At 35.4% G+C, this 22,067-nt stretch overlaps 1 protein-coding gene across 1 annotated transcript in view; it reads right to left on the reverse strand.

Annotated features, from left to right (window-relative positions):
- mmp15b (matrix metallopeptidase 15b) overlaps positions 1-22,067 on the reverse strand; it is a 61,586-nt gene that overhangs the window by 33,519 nt on the left and 6,000 nt on the right. Inside the window, 3 exon segments of the mRNA XM_056462321.1 lie at positions 3,788-4,095; positions 4,188-4,310; positions 7,998-8,146. Coding sequence (XP_056318296.1) covers positions 3,788-4,095; positions 4,188-4,310; positions 7,998-8,134 — 568 coding nt within the window. The 5' untranslated portion in view covers positions 8,135-8,146.

Here is a 22,067-nt window from a genome sequence, read left to right on the forward strand (position 1 = left end):
TAATATTACATCTTTGTTATCTTAAATTATTAGATTATTATATATTATTATTGTCACAATCACCAGTGATCTAACCCTGGCAGATCGCTGGCAAACACACAGATCACATATGACTACAAATCTGCCATTATATGGACTACAAGCTCCAGTTATGCACTGCTCACACACACCTGTTCTGAGTTCTGGTGATGAAACACACAGACGCAGCTGCTCATGAACTGATTTCAAGGACTATTTAAACAGCATGCAAACACACACGTCTAAGCTGAGTCTTGATGTACAGTATTGTGAACATTACGACGTAGCTTTCTTGCCGTGTTTTTGACCCTCGCTTTGTTTTGTTGGTTTATTTCTGTCTGCTGCCTGCCTTTTGACCATCTGCCTGCATATTCAACTACAACTCTGGATTTGCCTATATACATCTGTTTGCTCCTGATTGTGACTGTTGCTTGCCTGACTATTCTCAATAAACTTGCATTTGGATCCGCATTCTGTTGTCAGCGTCCCCACTCACATAACAATTATCTTTAGGTAGGGTGGAATGGTGGCTCAGTGGTTAGCACTGTGGCCTCACAGCAAGAAGGTCACTGGTTTGAGTCCCATTTGGGCCATTTAGCATTTCTATGTCAAGTTTGCATGTTCTCCCCATGTTCACATGGGTTTCCTCTAGGTGCTCCGGTTTCCCTTACAGTCAAAACATGTGGTGTGATTTGGATAAACTAAATTGGCCGTAGTGTATGAGTGTGTAAATGAGAGAGTTTATGGGTGTTTCTCAGTACTGGATTGCAGCTGGAAGGGCATCCGCTGTGTAAAACATAGGCTGGAATAGTTGGCAGTTCATTCCACTGTGGAGACCTAGAAAATCAGAGACTAAGCCGAAGGAAAATTAACAAATGAACTACTTTATATACCTTGAGACCCTGGATAAGTTTAAGTGATAGTTCACCCAAAAATGACAATTCTGTCATCATTTACTCACTCTTTACTTGTTTCTTTCTTGTGTTAAACACAAAAGAAGATAATTTGAAAAATGTAATACTTCCATAGTATTTGTTGAAGTCAATGGTTACAGGTTTTCAGCTTTCTTCTTTTGTGTTCAACAGAATAAAGAAACTTTAAAGCTTTAAAACCACTTAAGGGTGAGTGAATAGTGAGTTTTTTTTATTATTATTAATATCCCTTTAGTTCCAAAGGTATATTTTTGGCAATACCAAAAATACATACAGTAGCATGGGTCAAAATTACAGATTTTTCATTTGTGCCAAAAAATCATTAGGATATTAATTAAAGATGAAGTTACGTGAAGATAGTTTGTAAATGCTTTGTTTGTTTTAGATTTGTCCTACCGACTCAATTTTGGATTAATAATGTGCATTGCTGCAAACTTCATGAAGACACTTTAAAGGTCATTTTCTCACTATTTAGATTTTCGAATCCACATTGCTAAATAATTGTTTCTTAGACATATATTATACTATATCCTAACAAACAACACATTCATGGAAAACTTATGAATCAGCCTCAGATGATAGTCTCAAAAATTGACACTTATCACCAGTTTTATGGTCCAGGGTGACATTTATAGTAATTCTTGCTATATGAACTTATGTCTGGAGTTAAATTCTGTATTCTTATATATATATATAATAAACCTCACTGACATACTTTTTTTTTAAGTGAATCCATCCATTTCAATTTACTTGGTCTCTGATGTTGGACCACAATATATCTTTTTGTTCATTACATACTTCATGGTTCTCTGCCTCAAAGTGCAAATTAGTCTCCACACATGTCTGACCCTCACAATACATCAGCATGCTGCCACACAGAATCAGCCATGTGTCTCTAATGAAGCCCCTCACCTCCACAGGACCATAAAAACCTCTGATGACAATAGCAAATGAGAGCACGAGCCTGTTATTAGGCAATTAGGGTGAACAAAAACTGACTTACAAAAGCGACATTATTCTTTTCAGTCTGCAACAGATTTGGGGTTTAAGAGTTTAATCAATAGACTCTAACATAAGTGAGTATGTTTGTTTTGGTTTGAAAGACATATCGGCCCAGCCTCATTGGAAATCCATGCCTTGGTCAACTCTTTTGTAAAATACGTTGCTGGGTACATTTTGTTGCATGTTTCAGATGACAAATCTACTAGAGGGCGCTGTCTAAACTTTTGCAAATCTGAAATACGTACTTGAGAGATGTTTTTTTTTTTTTTAAGTTTTAGATACACATCTTTTTTGTTCATGCCCATGAGAAGGCGGGGCTTGTTGTACCGATCACTTAGAAGACCACTGACCTAAACCCTTTCCTAAACACAAACAATAGTGTTTTCAAAAGCAAACATAGGAAAAAAAATGCAAGGCAACCGTGTAGTTTTACCTTGATTTTACATTACTTTTATCTCTTTTGTGTAACTGTGCTTCACTGGACTCAAATTTGAGCACTTTTAATCACAAGTACAACATCGTACATTGTAAGCTAGTGAGCAAACTGACTAAAAAGGTGTCCATATGGAGACAAATGTATTCAATTACAAATCATAGACATAGTTAAGTTGTCTTGCAGGTATTTATTTGGTGTTGTGCAAAAAGTTGCATGAAACTTATCCTTTATTTATCAATAACATGTCCCTGTAAATATCATTAGTGTGGAACGGTGTGTTGGTGTTATACCAAATATTAAATAAATAAATAAGTAATAAAAAATAATTAAAAAGGTAAATTGATTTTAACAATGATAATACTAACACATCTCCCATAAGCACCAAATCAGCTTATAATGCTGTGTTCACTCTAGATGCGGCACGCACAAACAAATCATGCTATTAAATAGACACGGAACATTTTAAGCTTTTACTCGCTTCATTCATGCATCAAATTCACTTCACAATAGACGCAAATTCGTGTCATTATCATGGCTTGGTTAATGCGGCTCAAATGTCAGATGAAGTTCAGATTTTCTGAGTATTTCATGCGTTAAGAGTGTCAAACGCGCAAAATGCTCAACTCACGCTGCTTTAGTACACAAATCGCGCCTCATGATATCTATTCGCATCTTTGCATTGACTTAACATGCAATTCACTCGCAATTGACACTTCATACGCGTCTGGGGTGAACATACCTTAAGAATCATTTATGAAAGTTCATGAGACACTGAATGGAATAATGATGCTGAAAATGTATCTTTGCTGTCACATAAATAGCATTTTAAAATAGTAGAAAATTGTTGTTTTACATTGTAATAATATTTCACATTACTGCTTTTACTGTGTTTTTGAGTAAATAAATGCACCTTTAAATATAAGAAAGCATAAGTATATTAAAGAACCCAAACCTTTGATCGGTTTTGCATATACTATCATTTAAACATAGAATTTAACCAATATTAAATTATTTACCTACAGTTGAAGTCAAAATTATTAGCCCTATTGTGATTTTTTTTAATATATTTCCTGAGAAAGGATTTTTTCACAGTATTTCCTATAATATTTTTTCTTCTGGAAAAAGTCCTATTTGTTTTATTTCAGCTAGAATAAAAGCAGTTTTTAATAAAAAAAAAAACATTTAAGGTCAATATTATTAGTCCTCTTAAGCAATATTGTTTTTCTATTGTCTACAGAACAAACTATCCTTATACAATGACTTGCCTAATTACCCTAACTTAATTAACCCATTTAAGCCTTTAAATTGCACGCTGATTACAAGTATCTTGGTGGGAAAAAAATATATAGAATAATAATAATTCTGTATATTCCGTTATAAAAAACCTCATAAGACTCACCTTGTAGGTTTTGTGACCCAATGGTCCACGGTTCATCCGAGTCAAAGTGAGTATCTCCCCCCATCCCCGGACCAGGGAAGTAAGCATGAGCCAGAAAACCACCTTCTCCATCAAATGGTGAGCTGTCCCCGTGAAAACCAGATGCAAAGAAGATCATGATATCGGGCTCCTTCCGACGGCCATATTTCACCTCGTGAAAAGGGATCTCATCAAATGTGAGTGGCGTCACTTTCTCCCACACTCTGAAAGCCCTTCGGATGGCCTCATATGAGTTGTATTCCCCAATTTTAGGAGTGTAGTTTTGGATACTGCGGTTAAGAGAGACAAGGGGTAGAATGAACATCTATTAAGTCCCTGAGAATAATGAAGATATGGATTGAAGAGTCAGATTCGAACCCACCTGAAGGTTATGTGAGTTTTGTCCCACTTGTGGCCAGTGAGGGCGTAACGTTTCCGTCGAACATTGGTCTTGATTTGAGCCCCAAACTTGTCTGGGACCCCACAGCGGGGTCTCTTCATGGCCCTAAAAATAAAAGAACACATCAGGGTCTGTGCAGACACTGTAAAATGCTGGGTTCTACATAATTACTTCATGTTTTCCCAACACAAATCGATTACGTTAACTTGATAGTTTTTACAAATTTAAGCGGATTGTACAGAAAACAATTAAGTTGTCCCCAAAAAACCTTAAGAATCAACTTATTTTAAATAAGTAGTTTAAACAAGCAGCAAATGTCATTTTTTGAAAGTATCAAGAATGGAAAAAGCTACACAGTAACACTTTCTATGAAGCCCATGGCCTTAATGAGTTATACAGTAACTCTGTTTAAAATTATTTACAATAAAATCAAGCATAACAATTCCATAAATGTATCTATAATTTTCACGATCACCAGCAATCTAACCTTCATAGATCACTGGAGAACATTCACATTCACACGAACTACAATCCAGCCTCCATACGGACTACAAGTAATGTCATGCACCACACACACACCTGTTCCAAGGCTCCTTTGATTGGACTCACATGGCTAATGCTGCTCGTGGACTGATTACACTTCACTTATATACAGCTCACTTTGAGACTCTCATTGGTGAGTCTTATTTGGTTAACACCCTGTAACATTACAAAGCGTTTCCTGGTATAGTTTCTACGTGCTCCGACCCTTGATTTGTTTTATCGTTTACACTGTCTGCCACCTGTACTGACCAATTTCCTGTTACCTGAAGATGCCTCCAGATTGCCTTTTTTGTACCCATTTGCGCCTGTTGTGGGTCATTGCCTGTCTGACCACGATTCTGAATAAAACCTGCATAAGGATCCTCACTCCGTTGTTCCTCGTCTCCCTTGTGGTTACAATAATGACACAACAAACCTATACTGGATTATAATGACAGTTATAGCTACTTTTATAATAGTGTCATCATGGGCTGATATCCTGGACTATTTATACACCACTCTTGCACACACACACACAGGGCTGAGTCTTGTTTTACCCAGTGCAGCATTACAAATCGGTTTTCCTTGTTTGTCTTGCCGTGTTTTGACCCTTTGCTTAGTTTATTGTTGCCATTGTCTCGCCACCTGTCCTGACCATTTGCCTGATTCGGACAACGCTTTGGATTATGTACATGTTCTGTTTGTACCTGTTTTTGACCATTGCTTGCATGACTACTCTTTAATAAACGACACATGGATCCTCAACTTTGTTGCCCAGTGTCTCACCGTAACATTGCTGTATATAGATTTGTTAAACCATATGATATTTTTCTGGCTCTTTTAATTTTATTATGTTGCCTTGAGAAAGCCAACAAACAGTTATACTATTTAAAATTTTTTGCATAAGAGTTTGTTCTTTTATCTTTTCAGACTTATCCAAATTATAGTTTTTCGTATAAAAAATGTTTATGCAATATATTTCCAAAAAAAAAGGGCTGCATGGTAGCGCAGTGGGTAGCACATTTGCCTCACAGCAAGAAGGCCGCTGGTTCGAGCCTCAGCTGGGTCAGTTGGCATTTCTGTGTGGAGTTGGCATGTTCTCTTCGTGTTCGTGTGGGTTTCCTCCAAGTGCTCCGATTTACCCCACATGTCCAAAGATATGCGGTACAGTTGAATTGAAAAATGCGGTACAGTTAAAAAAAAATGTAATAACAACGATATCTCATCATCAGAACATCAAAAGGACCTGGGTATTGGATTGTTTGAGTCATGCTAGCAATTGAGACTTCCTTCATATTACATATGCTAGCAGTTATTGCTGTAGCTACATGCTAGTAATGATTAGCTAAGTGATATAACATGCTAGAAATGCTTACCAAGTATTAAGATTTCATCAAACATGTAAATGAGGCTTGCCTAATAACAAAGCAGAGTACCCAAGTGACTGCAACTACCTACCGTAGCAACCACTTAGAACACTGTTGGCTTTAGCTTCTAGTTATATTCGCAATGATTTATGGGATTGATGTTTTTTTCCCTTATTAAAGCTGTTAAAGGGATTTTTTCACAAAAATGAAAAATTCTGTGTTAATTTGCTCACCCTATACCTGTATCAAACCTTTCTGAGTTTCTTTCTTCTGTTAAACACAAAAGACGATATTTTAAAGAAAGATGAAAACATGTAACCATTGACTTCCATAGTATTTGTTTTGTCCTACTATGGAAGTCAATGGATACAGGTTTTCAGCTTTATTCAAAATTTCATCTTCTTTTGTGTTCAAAGGGGAAAAAATAGACATAAAGGTTTAGAATCACTTGAGGGTGAGTAAATAGTGTGCAAATTTGAATTTTCTGGGTGAACTACCCCTTTAAGTACACAGTTTTGTACTTTTATCTATATTACACTACCTGACAAAAGTCTTGTCATCAATCCTAGTTGTAAGAGCAACAAATAATAGCTTGACTTCTAGTTGATCATTTGGAAAAGTGGCAGAAGGTAGATTTTTCAGATGAATGATCTGTTAGACTGTATCCCAATCATCACAAATACTGCAGAAGACCTAATGGAAACCGCATGGACCCAATATTCTCAAAGAAATCAATCAGTCAAGTTTGGTGAAGGAAAAATCATGGTTTGGGGTTACATTCAGCATGGGGGCATGAGAGAGATCTGCAGAGTAGATGGCAACATCAACAGCCTGTGGTATCAAGACATTTGTGCTGCCCATTACATTACAAACCACATGAGAGGGCAAATTCTTCAGCAGGATAGCGCTCCTTCTCATACTTTAGCCTCCACATCAAAATTCCTGAAAGCAAAGTAGGTCAAGGTGCTTCAGAATTGGCCAGCCCAGTCACCAGATATGAAAATTATTGAGCATGTCTGGGGTAAGATGAAGGAGGAGGCATTGAAGATGAATCCAAAGAATCTTGATGAACTCTGAGTCCTGCAAGAACGCTTTTTTTGCAATTCCAGATGACTTTATTAATAAGTTATTTGAGTCATTGCAGAGATGTATGGATGCAGTCCTCAAGGTTCATGGGAGTCATAAACAATAGTAATTCTTTTTCTACTCCACCATGACTTTATATTCTATACTGGACATTATTTCTGTTAAGTGACAAGACTTTTGTCTAAGCAAAGTCAGACCTTACTGTCCTAATTAAATAATTAAAAATCAAGGCATGATCATATTTTATTTAGCTAAAATAAGCATAATCTAGAGGTGTTTGCCTTTCATATAAGCCACTTCTAATACCAAATGATCAACTAGAAGTCAAGTTATAACTTGTTCCTAAAACTTAGATAGGCGACAAGGCTTTTGTCAGGTAGTGTACTCCTTCAAAACAATGTTTGCACTGTGATTCTCCTCATATGGTTCACATTTTTAACAAAGACATTTTAAAATACCTTTGAGAAAAGTATATGGGGAAAAAAAATCCAGAACCAAAAGTGTATTAGCATAAATAATGAATCATTAAAGAGCTCCTGCATTTAAACCAGCCAGACAACATTAATAGTTTAAAAAGAAATTAGGTAATGTCAATATTAATAATGAACATCCTCAACATTCTTCAACTAAAAAAAAAAGAGTTCCTTAAACATTAAATAACTCATGTTATTCCCAACGGTTTTCCATCTCTATAAGGTGAGTTGTTTCTGTCCAATTTCAAGTGTAATGGGATTTAAGTGCATCATGAAAAATAAATGCTTTGGGATGGTTGCAGCTGAAACATTAGCTCAGGTGATGGGGCAAGCGTGTCTCTTACTCAATAGTGCCGGGGTCCATCTCTCCGGTGATCTCCAGCCCGTAGAAGCGCTGCATGTCACTGATGGCATTGGACAGGATTTGAGCTGAGCGCATAGTGGACATCTGCCTGCTAGCCTGCGGGAGGTAGCCGTACATCCGCAGCCATGACTGAAAGACAAACAGACATATGGAATTAAGAGTTGTTAAAAACACCAAAATATATTGACAATATTCACTCAGAATAAAAAATATTCATACTTATTATGCTGAGCACTGTATATATACATAAAGATAGACAAAGAGAGCAGTGGTGTTCCCTTCAGCCAGAAACTACACAATGCATACTACACTTTTGATTTTGATCTGATGACAATACAGAATGTTGTTACTGTAGGTTAAAAGAAAATCCTGAAGCTGTCAAAAATATGCCTGATGATGCTTATTTTAGCTCAAGAGTGAGAAACACTGTACCCATTGCAGATTTATTCCTACATAAACAAGACTACACTGTAAAAAATATCTGTTAATTAGCATAAGTTCCTGTATTTTGTGATTCATGTTTTTATTTTCATTTTTCAATTTATTTATGCTTTTGAATTGCATTTTGACAGCTTAAGCTTTCTTCCAACAATTCTTAACCTTTAAAAGTTCGAAAAGTGGAAGTGACTTTTATGAACATTTTAATAGTTTAAAGTGATGTATCATATGAGTTGGTGTTGTATATTACACTATCAAAACATTTTATGAAACTGCTAGTGCATTTTCTGTTATTTTACAAACTTACTTGTACATACTGTATATTATTTCTTATACATTATATCATTACTAAAATATCAATAAAAGTCACTTTGTTAAACTGTAGAGTTGAATATTCAACATTAAAAGTTGACAGGGCAGAGATCAACATCTCATAATGCAATTCACAACCGTAAATAAACAGAAAACACTTGATCAAAATACAGAAACTGTTAACTAAAAGGTATTTTTACAGTGTAGTTAAATCCAATGAATGTATCCTTTAGGATCAGCCAAAGACTAAACTAAAATTAAGGCTCTTAACACTGACATAAAAATAAGATGTGACCGCTTTAAGACCACAGCGATTGAAAGCAACATCAGTCTGTCACTGCCATGAGAATGAAAGAGAAAGCCGATATTGTCACAGACCGAAAGAGCGTCACACCTGTTATAAGCTGACACCTAATACCGGCCCAGACTGTGTGAGAACACTCTCGCACAGATTGCGGGGTGACGGCACCAGCTGGGCCAGTCAGTTTATCAGGCCTCAGAAGCAGAGAATGTCCCGGGGCTTTTCCTCAGGCCAGAAACATGCAGAGCGACACATCTGTCTCTCGTGTTGGAGACGGTAGGCGAATCCAAAAAGCCACAGAGACCATTTAAGGGGGTGAAAGCGGGATGTGAGGCTCTGATGTTCATTAAACGTGACTAGCTACTGCTTATTATCATTAGTGTGGTAATTAACCCAAATTATGTAATTAAACCACCTACTGTTAAGCCCACCCGGTGTCTGTGGCCACCAAACAGAAATCAGGAAATCAGATTTCTCAATTGTTTCACCTATCCAAAGCTGAAAGCAGATAGAGACCTTCCTTGGTTCCCAGATTATTCTCAAATGAGTCTCATGTAGGGTTGCTCGATATTGGAAAAATCTGACATCGCGATATTTAGTTTTTCTGCGATAAATACTGCGATATGCTGTATATATAATTTTACCAGAGGAGACGATATACAGCTGAAGTCAGAATTATTAGCCCCCCTTTGAATTTTTTTCTTTTTTAAATATTTTCCAAATTATGTTTAACAGAGCAAGGAAATTTCCACAGTATGACTGATAATATTTTTTTTTCTGGAGAACGTCTTATTTGTTTTATTTCAGCTAGAATAAAAACTGTTTTTAATTTTTTAAAAACCATTTTATGGTCAAAATTATTAGCCTATATTATTAAGCTATATTATTTTCTTCGATAGTCTACAGAACAAACCATCGTTATACAATAACTTGCCTAATTACCCTAATTCGGTGTGTTTCCGAAAACCATGGTTAGCCAACTAAAGTCACAAGTTGCATCATAATAAACATGTGTGATGCGGCGTTTCCCATCTTTCCAATGAACATTCGCAAACTGCGTCGCATGCTTGTATGCTTGCGACTACACCTCTAGAGCTGTAATTAGAAACATAGTTCCTGGCTGTGTTCAATTCCCAGTTATCCCCCCTATGCCCTATTCATTTAGAACATTCTAACGTTTAAACTTGGAATTCTTTTTTTAAAAAAGGATTAAAGTCATCTCTCTTAGGTGTATCTTGCTTTTAAAGTATTTTTACTGTTCACTTTTAGCAATCTTCATGTTTACAATTGCGCTCCCTTCGCTGTGCACTTTGAAAACATTGATGTCATTTTGAACACAGCCGTGGCTCATGATGAAAGTTATAGGTGACCTATTATTTAAAGGTGGAATTTACGTTACGTCTCCAAAGCTTGTGAAAACAAAAAACATAGCATACTTTAATGATTTTAATTTATAGTAGGTTATTTATTAGATATCTGTACTGTATCTGACATGGGCCTGTTGGTTAGAACATTTCTGCAGTGGTTTACAAGTGTCAAATTGTAAAAGTAGACTTAAAAAAATAAATAAATAAATAAACAATATCCTACTTAATAATAATAATAATAATAATAATAATAATAATAATAATAATAATAATAATAATAATAATCATCATCATCATCATCATTATCATTATCATTAATATTATTAATATTATTTCATTTCTAAATAAATCGCCTCATTATTTATTTGTTTGTTTATATGATTTATATATGATATTAGAATACGTGTTAGCTTTTATAAGTGATTTTATGTTTTAGAATAGAATATGTAATGTTCTCATGATATTTGTAAAGGAAACATTGGTCCTATATGTGCCATTTACATATATTTCAATTAATATGGAAAGCGAGAGCATGTTTTTACCAAAACTAATTTTGGATTTTTTTTTTGTGTGCGTGTGTAAAACAATATAATTTGCACAAAGAAATTATGGGGTTCTTCTCTACAGAAGTTGTTACCACCCCGTTTAGAGCATCATTATGGGCAGTTTAGGTTATAACTAACGTGGGTCAAATGATGGATCTGCGACAGAGAAACTACAGATTTTGGGAAACACTCGTCACTACATCGTTCTTTTCCCAAACGATGCATCGTACTATGACAGTTCAGCCGCGAGTTACGTCATTGTAATTAGTTAACCTAATTAACCTAGTTAAGCCTTTAAATGTCACTTTAAGCTGTATAGAAGTGTCTTGAAAAATATCAAGTCAAATATTATTTACTGTCATCATGTCAAAGATAAAATAAATCAGTTATTAGAAACGAGTTATTAAAACTATTATGTTTAAAAATGTGTTGAAGAAATCTGCTCTCTATTAAACAGAAATTGGGGAAAAAAATAAACGGGGGCTAATAATTCAGGGGGGCTAATAATTCTGACTTCAACTGTATATTATCTAGGAAGAATTTATTAATTCATTGAGTTCAAATGAGTCGGTCAGAGCGAGCCTCCAGTAAGTGATTCACTGATTCAAATGAATATTAGGATTTGTTATTGTAAATGAATATCATATTTAAGCCACAAGCGTCCGTTGTTTGTGAATCTGCTTATTGAGCTGTTTAATCCAAATGAATGAAATTAAATATATGGACGTTCATTTTGTGCATTGCCATCTCATTAAATACTAACTGCTATAGGCATGGCCCGACATAAGATTCTTACGTTATGATAACCTTGGATAAAAAGATCACGGCTTCACTGCATTATGATTACTGCTCTAAAATATATTCTTTTTAAATGTCTGGGTAAAAAACAACAACTTTTTTCCTCTTTGAAGACAAAATATTTTATTTTGAGAAACATTCATAATGTTTTGGAGCAGTAAACATGTCAGACTAAATGATTCAAATGAATAATTGACTTTTGCTGTCTTCATTAGTTTCAAAAACAATTTACAATTTAAAACGTCATCTTTGAATATTTTTTCTGCTGGAGAAAAAAAGTAAATAAAAAAATCTTACACATATCTTAGGAATGGTATAGCAAAAAAAATTGCCGGTTTTAAAATCTTGATCTTTCCAAACCGCGGTATACCTTGAAAACGGTTATTGTCCCATGCCTAAACTGCTACTTGTATAAGTTAGCAGAAACATTTAAGTGACAAATAAGTGAATTGTAACCGAGAGAAAAATGCAATTCAGAACCAATCGCTCACAATGGTGTTTGTGCATACACAGTGCTGTTTTTCACCTGGTATTAATTAGCTGAAGGCTAATGTGGACGTCCCACAGGGCTTGTGTGGGCTGGGGTCACTGCTTCTATAATGTCTCCTTCTCTTCCTACTCTGTAACCATGGCTGTCTCACAGTTGCCTGGTCCAGATCTCCACTTTCCATGGCCACAGAAAACACAGGCCTTTGTGCTGTCAAGGCAGCTGAATAACAGGCAAACCGTTGAATAGCTGGCCCTGTTCTGGCTAGGAGAAATACGCCAACACACCAAAAACCAGCTATCTATAGCCTGCAGAAGCAGAAAGTAATTATAACCCAACATGCATAACAGGGCTGCACGAAATTGGAAAAATATCATTGCAATATTTAGTTTTTCTGCGATATATATTGCGATATGCATATCTCTATATCTCTCTGAATATAAATATCTCTATTTGGAAAGAATTGATCATTTTAGATGGATTGGGAGGATTCTGTAAGGTAATGCATCTTCATAAAATACAATAAACAATCAGCAAGCATACACTACATGACAAAAATCTTCTCGTCAAACCCAGTTATAAAAGCAACAAATAATAACTTGACTTCTAGTTGATCATTTGGAGAAGTGGCAGAAGGAAGATTTTTAAAAGAATCATCTGTTGAACTGCATCCCAATCATCACAAACACTGCAGAAGACCTATTGGAGCCCCCATAGACCCAAGATTCTCACAGAAATCAAAGTTTGGTGAAGGAAAAATCATGGTATGGGGTTAAATTCAGTATAAGGGCATGCGAGAGATCTGCAGAGTGGATGGCAACATCAACAGCCTGAGGTATCAAGACATTAGTGCTGCCCATTACATTTCAAACCACAGGAGAGGGCAAATTCTTCAGCAGGATAGCGCTCCTCATACTTCAGCCTCCACATCAAAGTTCCTCAAAGCAAAGAAAATCAAGGTGCTCCAGGATTGGCCAGCCCAGTCACCAGACATGAGCATTATTGAGCATGTCTGGAATAAGATGGAGGAGGCATTGAAGATGAATCTAAAGGATCTTGATGAACTCTGGGAGTCCTGCATTAACGCTTTCTTTGCCATTCCAGATGACTTTATTAATAAGTTATTTGAGTCATTGCAGAGATGTATGGATGCAGTCCTCCAAGCTCATGTGAGTCATAAACAATATTAATTATTTTTCCACTGCACCATGACTTTATATTCTGTACTGTACATTATTTCTGTTAAGAGACAAGACTTTTGTCTAAGCAAAGTCAGACCTTACTGTCCTAATTAAATAATTAAAAATCAAGGCATGATCATATTTTATTTTGGTAAAGTAAGTGTAATCTAGAGGCCTTTGCCTTTTATATAATTCACTTCTGATACCAAATGATCAACTAGAAGTCAAGTAATTATTTGTTGTTCCTAAAACTTGGATAGGCGACAAGACTTTTGTCTACTCCAATCCAATGTCTATGCTAAGCTAAGCTAAGCTAAAAGTGCTCCTGCCAGACCAGGAGATTGACTGAATGGATTCAAAAATGCTAAAACTCAACTGTTTCACTCTAGGGGAGTTGTAAAATTAGCTTGTTTTTTTCTTTTAAAGTCAAGTCAACTAGTTACTGTTTACGGTGCAACTACACTCGTCTCTTTACACCATATCAAATAATCTGCAGCTTTCTTTCTCTGCGTGAGCACAATCTTCTTTGTGTCTCCCACAGGGAAGCGCTGGAGGGCCATGCAGAGCAGGACACACCTCACCCCCACAGATAAGACTGTGCTGCTTTCAGGCACTCCAAGCCCTGGGGCTTTCAGCAGGGCGAGAGGTGGGAGGGTGTGTGTGTGTGTGTGTGTGTGTGTGTGTGTCTGTGTGTGCTCGACAAAGACATTGCCCTGTTGTTCTGCTTACTGACTCACAAAGGACAACAATGTTCTTACTTTCATGCTTTATAAGCTCCTTTCTTATATCTAGGGCACCTGGAATCATTCTCCTTGATATTTGTTGCACGTCGACATATTAAATAATTCACTATATCATGGTTATAAACATGCACAGTATCGATATTGTTGGCACTTCTAAATAGCATGAATAATTATTTATTATTCAATCTTTTAGACGTATGCCGATATTCAATAATTCAATATATCGAGTTTAAATTGAACATGAACAGTTTCAATATTGTTGGCACTTCAAAATACCATGAATAATTATTTGTTATTTAACTTTTTGGACATATGCCGATAGTCAATTATTCAATATACGTAATAAACACAATATAAAAATGCACAATACCAAAATTGTTGGCACCCTGGCCATAATACAATGAATAATTATTATTATTTAATATTGTAGGCTGTTTTTTTAAAGGGCAAAACAAACAAAAAGACACAGGGCAGAAAGACAGTGACTGTTTACATGGACATCAGTGATCGAATTATTATCCAAATTATTAAATGGTGGACTTTAACTGCAGTTTTCCACTTTCATTCAGGAATTTCATTCATGCCCCTCGTGACAAACAAGATCTTGATTCGAGGAATTGCTGGAGGTGTGTATTTTTAATGCAATGTTTGATACCGCACAGCGAATGAGAGAAAAAAAAACTCTGCATTTCTCGGAAACTTAGATGCACTCTGTAGGTAGCATCAGAAAGCCGTGAGTGTTATTCCTGTCACAAAATGCAGCAAAAATCTAATAGTTTGACTGTAATAGTAATAGTTTGACTGCGGTTTTTACATGTTTACACACTGAGAGAGTTCAGCATTTACAGCGGATCTTTCAGTCTATAATATTGTATTATATCTATAATACTATATTCAGAATGTTGTAAATGCAGTGGTTGCTCATCACAGCACCAAATGCTAGAAGACTAAATAGGCAAATTATTTTCAAATATTACGTTTTTTCAGGTTAGTCAGGCCTATGACATGTAACTGATTATGTAAGTTTACATTTGTTAACATTAGTTACGTTAACTGAAGTCAACAAAAAGACAAATTCAAAAGCCTTTATGACTGTTAAATGATGTTGATTTCTTAATTATTGCCTATTAACCCATTAAAATCAAAAGACATGATCATTTTATTAAATGGAGTTGATAACTAATACAATTCAGTTGGTTATTAATTTACTTTAACATATAGCTATAATCTGGCTATTTCTCACTGTTGATTTTAATGCATTAATTAATGTTTACTCATGAGATGTCAATGATACTAATTACTTTATAAGCCTTTTGCAATTCAATTGGTTTAAATAATTTATTTGCATTGAACAAGTATACACAATATACAGTTTAAGTCAGAATTATTAGCCCCCTTTTGGATTTTTTTTTTAAATATATTTCCCAAATTAGGTTTAACAGAGCAAAGAAATGTTCACAGTATGTCTGATAATATTTTTTTCTTCTGGAGAAAGTCTTATTTGTTTTATTTCGGCTAGAATAAAAGCAGTTTTTATTTTTTTTTTAAACATTATATTTATTGAATATAAATATTTCAATATATGTATACAGTTTAAGTCAGAATTATTAGCCCCCCTTAGAATTTATTTTTTCTTTTTTAAATATTTCCCAAATGAGCAAGGAAATTTTCACAGTATGTCTTATCATATTATTTCTTCTGGAGAAAGCTTTTTGTTTTATTTCGGCTAGAATAAAAGCAGCTTTAATTTTTTGAAAGCCATTTTATGGTCAAAATTATTAGCCCCTTTAAGCTATAAATTTATTTCGATAGTATACAGAACAAACCATTGTTATACAATAACTTACCTAATTACACTATCCTGCCTAGTTAACCTAATTAACCTAGTTAAGACTTTAAATGTTACTTTGAGCTGTATAGAAGTGTCTTGAAAAATATCTAGTCAAATATTATTTACTGTCATCATGGCAAAGATAAAATAAATTAGTTATTACAAATGAGTTATTAAAACTATTATGTTTACAAATGTGTTGAAAAAAAATCTCTCTGTTAAACAGAAATTGGGGGAAAAAATAAACAGGGGGGCTAATAAATTAGGGTGGATAATAATTCTGACTTCATCTGTATATAGTTTTGGATTACTATACCTGTTAAAGTAATCATTTTGTAGGTCAAAATCGTAAAAACTGTTAATGTCAGGCTTCAATGCTGCTAAAAAAACACTATTTTACAGCAATAGTTCACTCCTGGCGTGGACCTTAAAAGATTATAGCTGCTCTCCTATCACAATATTGTTTGTTTAGAACGCAGCACTGCAAGGATTTATGGGGCTAGAATACATACTGTGACTTACTGGAGTAAAATAGCCCAAGTCTTAATGGAACTGTTTTAAATGGAAGATGTATCACTCCATGTCATTACTTGCTACAGTTGGTTGAGTGCATGTTGTGGTTCTTTTAAACACTCTGAAGTATTATTTACTTTAAAACATTTTGAAAGAAAGAAATAAAAAATGATACTCAAAAAATAAATAGTGATATAAAAGCTTCCACAATTAATTGCAACACGAAAATGTGATAGCAGACGTCCAGTTGCATGCTTTCAGAATGGACGGTGATGCATGAGATGTACCCGCTTTTAAAATCTAAAGTGCTTCAGCATCCATTCCACCATCACAACATCCCATGACATGCATACTGAGTAAGGCTTTGCAGGCAGGGAGAGCCATCTTTCTGTCCCATCAGCCACCGTGCCAACCGCTGGCTCAATGGGACCTTGAGAGCCGCTGCCAACAGCACGTCCTCCAAGAACCTGTGATTCACAGCGCGTCGTGAAAAGGCTTGGGTTTAGTGTGAGAGAGAGAGAGAGCGTGTGTGTGTGTGTCCAGAACAATGTCAGCCAAAAATCTAACGACTAGAGAGCGCTATTATTGCCGGGCCTTGGGTGCGTGCCATTTTTTGGTCATTAAGTGAGGGAAGGGAATGCAAGTGGACCGGATCAAGTGAAAAAGATTAAGAGGACGATAGGAAAAAAGAACATGACAGAGAAGAGGAGTCAAATACAGTGAAATAAGTTCAAACGCATTGGGTTATTGGTGCTCCAGACGGGATTCTGGCTCTGATGTCTCGGATAACTGATTTGTAGGATAATGCAATGACAATCTTAATTTCATCTCTGTCCAGCTCTTACTGGGGGATAAAAGCAACAAATAGATTTTAAAAACACATTTGGACTATATCTTCATTACGCAATGGCAGGCAATTATGAAATTAGACTCAAGGGTCAAAGGATCATGAGCATCAATCAGTTGTCAATTTCATTTTCCAGCAGTGTAAATCAATAAGCTTAATCGATGGAAACAGCAATGCTAAACTAAATCAAATATTCAGATGATGAGTTCTCATGGAAGTACCACTAATGTCCCTTTATGGCAGGTCAATTCACTCAGCAGCCATCTATAAAATAGCCTCTCGAGCATGCAAGTGCAAGCTCCTATCCTTTTGAATGAAGAAACATCAAATTTTAAAAATGCTGTTTGACAAGCTTATGATTAAATTATGATGATTTATGATGAAGTGCCTAAGTAGTCTAACAACTGTCTCATAAATGTAGATTTTAATTCTTTTAACCAAACCTTTTTTTATTCAAAAATGCAAAAAAAAAAAAAATTAACAAACCTAATGTACATACAACCACTCGAAGGGAATGAGATAACGTCACCAACCTCATTTATAGCCTTTTTCATGATATTGCACCAGTTTGTACGCCAGGGTGTCTGCAGGTTTCACCAAGTCAAATTTAAGACTTTCAAGACTATTATGAATTAAGCTCAATATATTTATTGAATATAAATATTTATTAATTCAATATATGTATACAGTTGAAGTCAGAATTATTAGCCCCCCTTTGAATTTTTTTTTCTTTTTTAAATATTTCCCAAATGAGCAAGGAAATTTTCACAGTATGTCTGATAATATTTTTTCTTCTGGAGAAAGCTTTATTTGTTTTATTTCGGCTAGAATAAAATCAGTTTTTAAGTTTTTAAAAAACATTTTAAGGTCAATATTATTAGCCCCTTTAAGCTATATATTTTTTTTTTTGATATTCTACAGAACAAACCATCGTTATACCATAACTTGCCTAATTACCCTAATCTGCCTCTTTAACCTAATTAACCTAGTTAAAATAATATTTACTGTCATCACAGCAAAGATAAAATAAATCAGTTATTAGAAATGAGTTATTAAAACTATTATGTTTAAAAATGTGGAAAAATTGGGGGGGGGGGGGGAATAAACAGGGGGGCTAATAATTCTGACTTCAACTATATTATCATTAATATTATTATTATAATTTTTTTTTTGTAAAGATTTTGTTATTTTAATTTTGTTATTTCTTAGCCACATATTTTAAATGATGTGTCAACACAAGCAAAATCTAGTTAAGTACATAGACTTAAAAAAAATGTACTTAATAAAATTTAATTTTGTTAAAAGTTGTGTTGAGATGGATTGTTGGTGATTGGATGAATGTTGGCTGGACTGGGTAACTTTACATGGAGATAGGAAAATCAAGACCTGTTTAAATGATTTAAGACCTGCAGCACAATATTTTAGTGAATTTAAGACATTTAAGACCAAAAGTTCAGTTTTTAAAATGAAAGACATTTCAAAAAAGTTTCAGGAACCTTCGGACAACCTGCACCCTAAATGTGTATGCATTGTCTATACAGTACAGGTAAATGCTGCTGGGTGCGACTTTATGTAACACAACTGTTTTTAAATTATTATGTCATTTATTTCATTTAAGTATTTGTGTTAACATTTTTACATCAATTGACAAAATCATATAGTCTGCTGTTTTTATGTTTTTCAATTAATGTTTAATCTTACCCCTATATACATTTCTGAAGAGCACCAAATTTCGCAAATCCACCAGAGGCCACAAATTTTTCTCACGAGTGCTACTCATGCCTGCTGTTCTCGCGTAAATCCACCAGAGCCCACTGTTGACTGACACACTGACCGACTGACCCACCCTCCTCCTTCTCTAAACCCAACCAATAGTGTTTTCAAAAGCACCGACTGACCGGCGCCCACCCACTTCCCTAAACCCAACCGACAGTTTTAAAAAGCAATCCAGAAAAAGAAAAGCCCTTGCCTGATTTTTTACCACGTTTTCAGATTTGACCACATTCTCACCTTTTTATTTACTTGTTTATTTAATTTTTTTACTTGGTTTTTATTTAACCCGCTTTCTGGAATCGTTTTTTGATGAACCTAAACCCCGTCATCGCAATCAACTCCGCTCCAAGTCACAAGTCTGCCGACATGTGTGACAAGACACTGGCCAATCTGGTAACAGCTAAAAAAAGCTGTTCATAAGGAGGTAAACAATCAGCTGTTAAGTGCGAAAAGGAACGACATTATACCACAGCTTACCATTCGTTTTAAAGATGAAATGTAGCCATACGTACATCTGGCTACATAATTCGTGATCTCCAGAAATGTAGATATGGGTACATTTTCAGAATGAGCTTATGTTGGTTTTTGCATATTTCCGAGAGTCACATTAACTGAACACCAATCAGGAAAGATGGTATCCATTTTTGAATCCTGAGTTGAATTGTAATCCAAACTGATTGCATATGATGGTCCATTTCTACTAAAATAAAGTCATAAAGTAGCCTCAAGGCCTATCAAATCTATTGCATTGCCCTCATGATGACCTTGCTCTAACTGCACTGGTGGTCCTGGTTCCTAATAAGAGGAAATAGACCTACCAGTCAAAAGCACAAGTACAATCCGCAAAGACACGGATACAATTAGCAGTTAATGCGGTTCCTCGGTCCAATCACATTCATTATCCCACACAGACCCCACACAAACAGCTCACCAGGAGATTTGTGAGAAAATCACTAGGATGCATCGTGCCAGATATTCCATGGATGAGGGAGGGGGGGGGGGGGTACTCCAGTGGTTAAAATGCAGGATAGAGATAAGGTTGCAGGAAGTGATACAGTCGGCTCCTATAAAGTACAGTCCTCATAAACCCCCGTCGGTTCCCTGAGCTCTTCCTGTCTCTCTATCTCCAGCACCTCTGAATACAGTCAGCTGAACACAAGAAGTCTCATTGTTGCGCCTCAGCTGCCTGAGAGCCCTGCAGTCCTAAATGTCCCTTAACTGTTTCTGTTTGCGGCCTATTTAGAAAACAGCTGTTGCATTCACTGATCACATGCAGCATGGAAGAGCGGGCCAACACCTCTACACCCTCCATCTATTTAAACATTCCTCGCAGCTTTTCTCCACACACAGGGCATATCCTGAAAGGACTTCATTTGAATTGCCAAGCAAACAGAAAGATAGGCTATCAGTAAGGTAACTAATGATAAACCTTGTTGTCATGTTCATGCTGTTGACATGTTCATAAAACTCCACTTTGAAATTGTATCTTTGCTTGAGAAAGTGAATGCATTTCTGTGAAGTATTGTGTTGTAAAGAAATCTACGACAAAAGGCTCTCTGAGCAACACCCACACACATATTCACAACACTCCCTATATTCAGTCCAGAGTCTACATGGTTTGCGCTGAGGGTGAATTGACTCAAGCTTTGAGCTTGATTTTGTTGTACTATTTTCCACTCACTGTAAAAAGGATTCAGTTTAAATAAATCCATTCAGACATTTATCTCAACTACTGTTTTAAATAATTATCCTTAATATCATTTGTGTGTCATAGAGCTATAAAAACACACCAGGGAAACAACTAAATTCGCATCAGGGAAACTACACATTTGAAGTTAAAAAAAATGTTCAGTTAAAGTAGCACTCCACTTATTTTTAGAAAATTTTACAACTTTTGTAAAGTTAAACAGTTGAGTTTTATCATTGTTGAATCACTTAAACCTGGGTCTGGCGTGAGCACTTTTACCTTAGCCTAGCATAAATCCTTAAACTAGATTAGACCATTAGCATCTCCCGACAAAAATTCCAAAAAGTTACTTGTTACTTGACTCTTCTGTGTTTACGTCGTTTACCGAGACCAAACAAAATTGCAAAGTAGATTTTTTCTAGGCCGATATGTCTAGGAATCCTCGAATTCCTGCATAATAATCAAGGAACTTTGCTGCCTTACCATGGCTGCAAAATGTGCAATGATATTACGCATATATATTATGTATATACAGTTGAAGTCAGAATTATTAGCCCCCCTTTGAATTTTTTTCTTTTTTAAATATTTCCCAAATGATGTTTAACAGAGCAAGGAAATTTTCACAGTATGTCTGATAATGTTTTTTCTTCTGGAGAAAGTCTTATTTGTTTTATTTTGGCTAGAATAAAAGCAGTTTTTAATTTTTTTAAAGCCATTTTTAGGGCAAAATTATTAGCCACTTAATTAGTCTTCAGAACAAACCATCGTTATACAATAACTTGCCTAATTACCATACCCTGCCTAGTTAACCTAATTAACCTAGTTAAGCCTTTAAATGTCACTTTAAGCTGTATAGAAGTGTCTTGAAAAATATCGAGTAAAATAATATTTACTGTCATGACAAAGATAAAATAAATCAGTTATTAGAAATGAGTTATTAAAACTATTATGATTAGAAATGTGTTGAAAAAATCTTCACTCTGTTAAACAAATTGGGGAAAAAATAAACAGGGGGGGGGGTAATAATTCAGGGGGCGCTAATAATTCTGTATATTTCAACTGTATATTGTGTTTTTAAGGGCAATCTCATAACATAATGCAATGACAGAAGTGTCAAGCTTTAAATTGTCTAATAACTAAAACAAGATGCTAAATGTCTAATCTGATTCAGTGCTTTATGCTAAGCTAAGCTAAGCTAAATGTGCTCTCGCCAGACCATGAGATTGG

This window comes from Danio aesculapii, chromosome 7 (genome assembly GCF_903798145.1).
Source record: "Danio aesculapii chromosome 7, fDanAes4.1, whole genome shotgun sequence".
Lineage (NCBI taxonomy): Eukaryota > Metazoa > Chordata > Actinopteri > Cypriniformes > Danionidae > Danio > Danio aesculapii.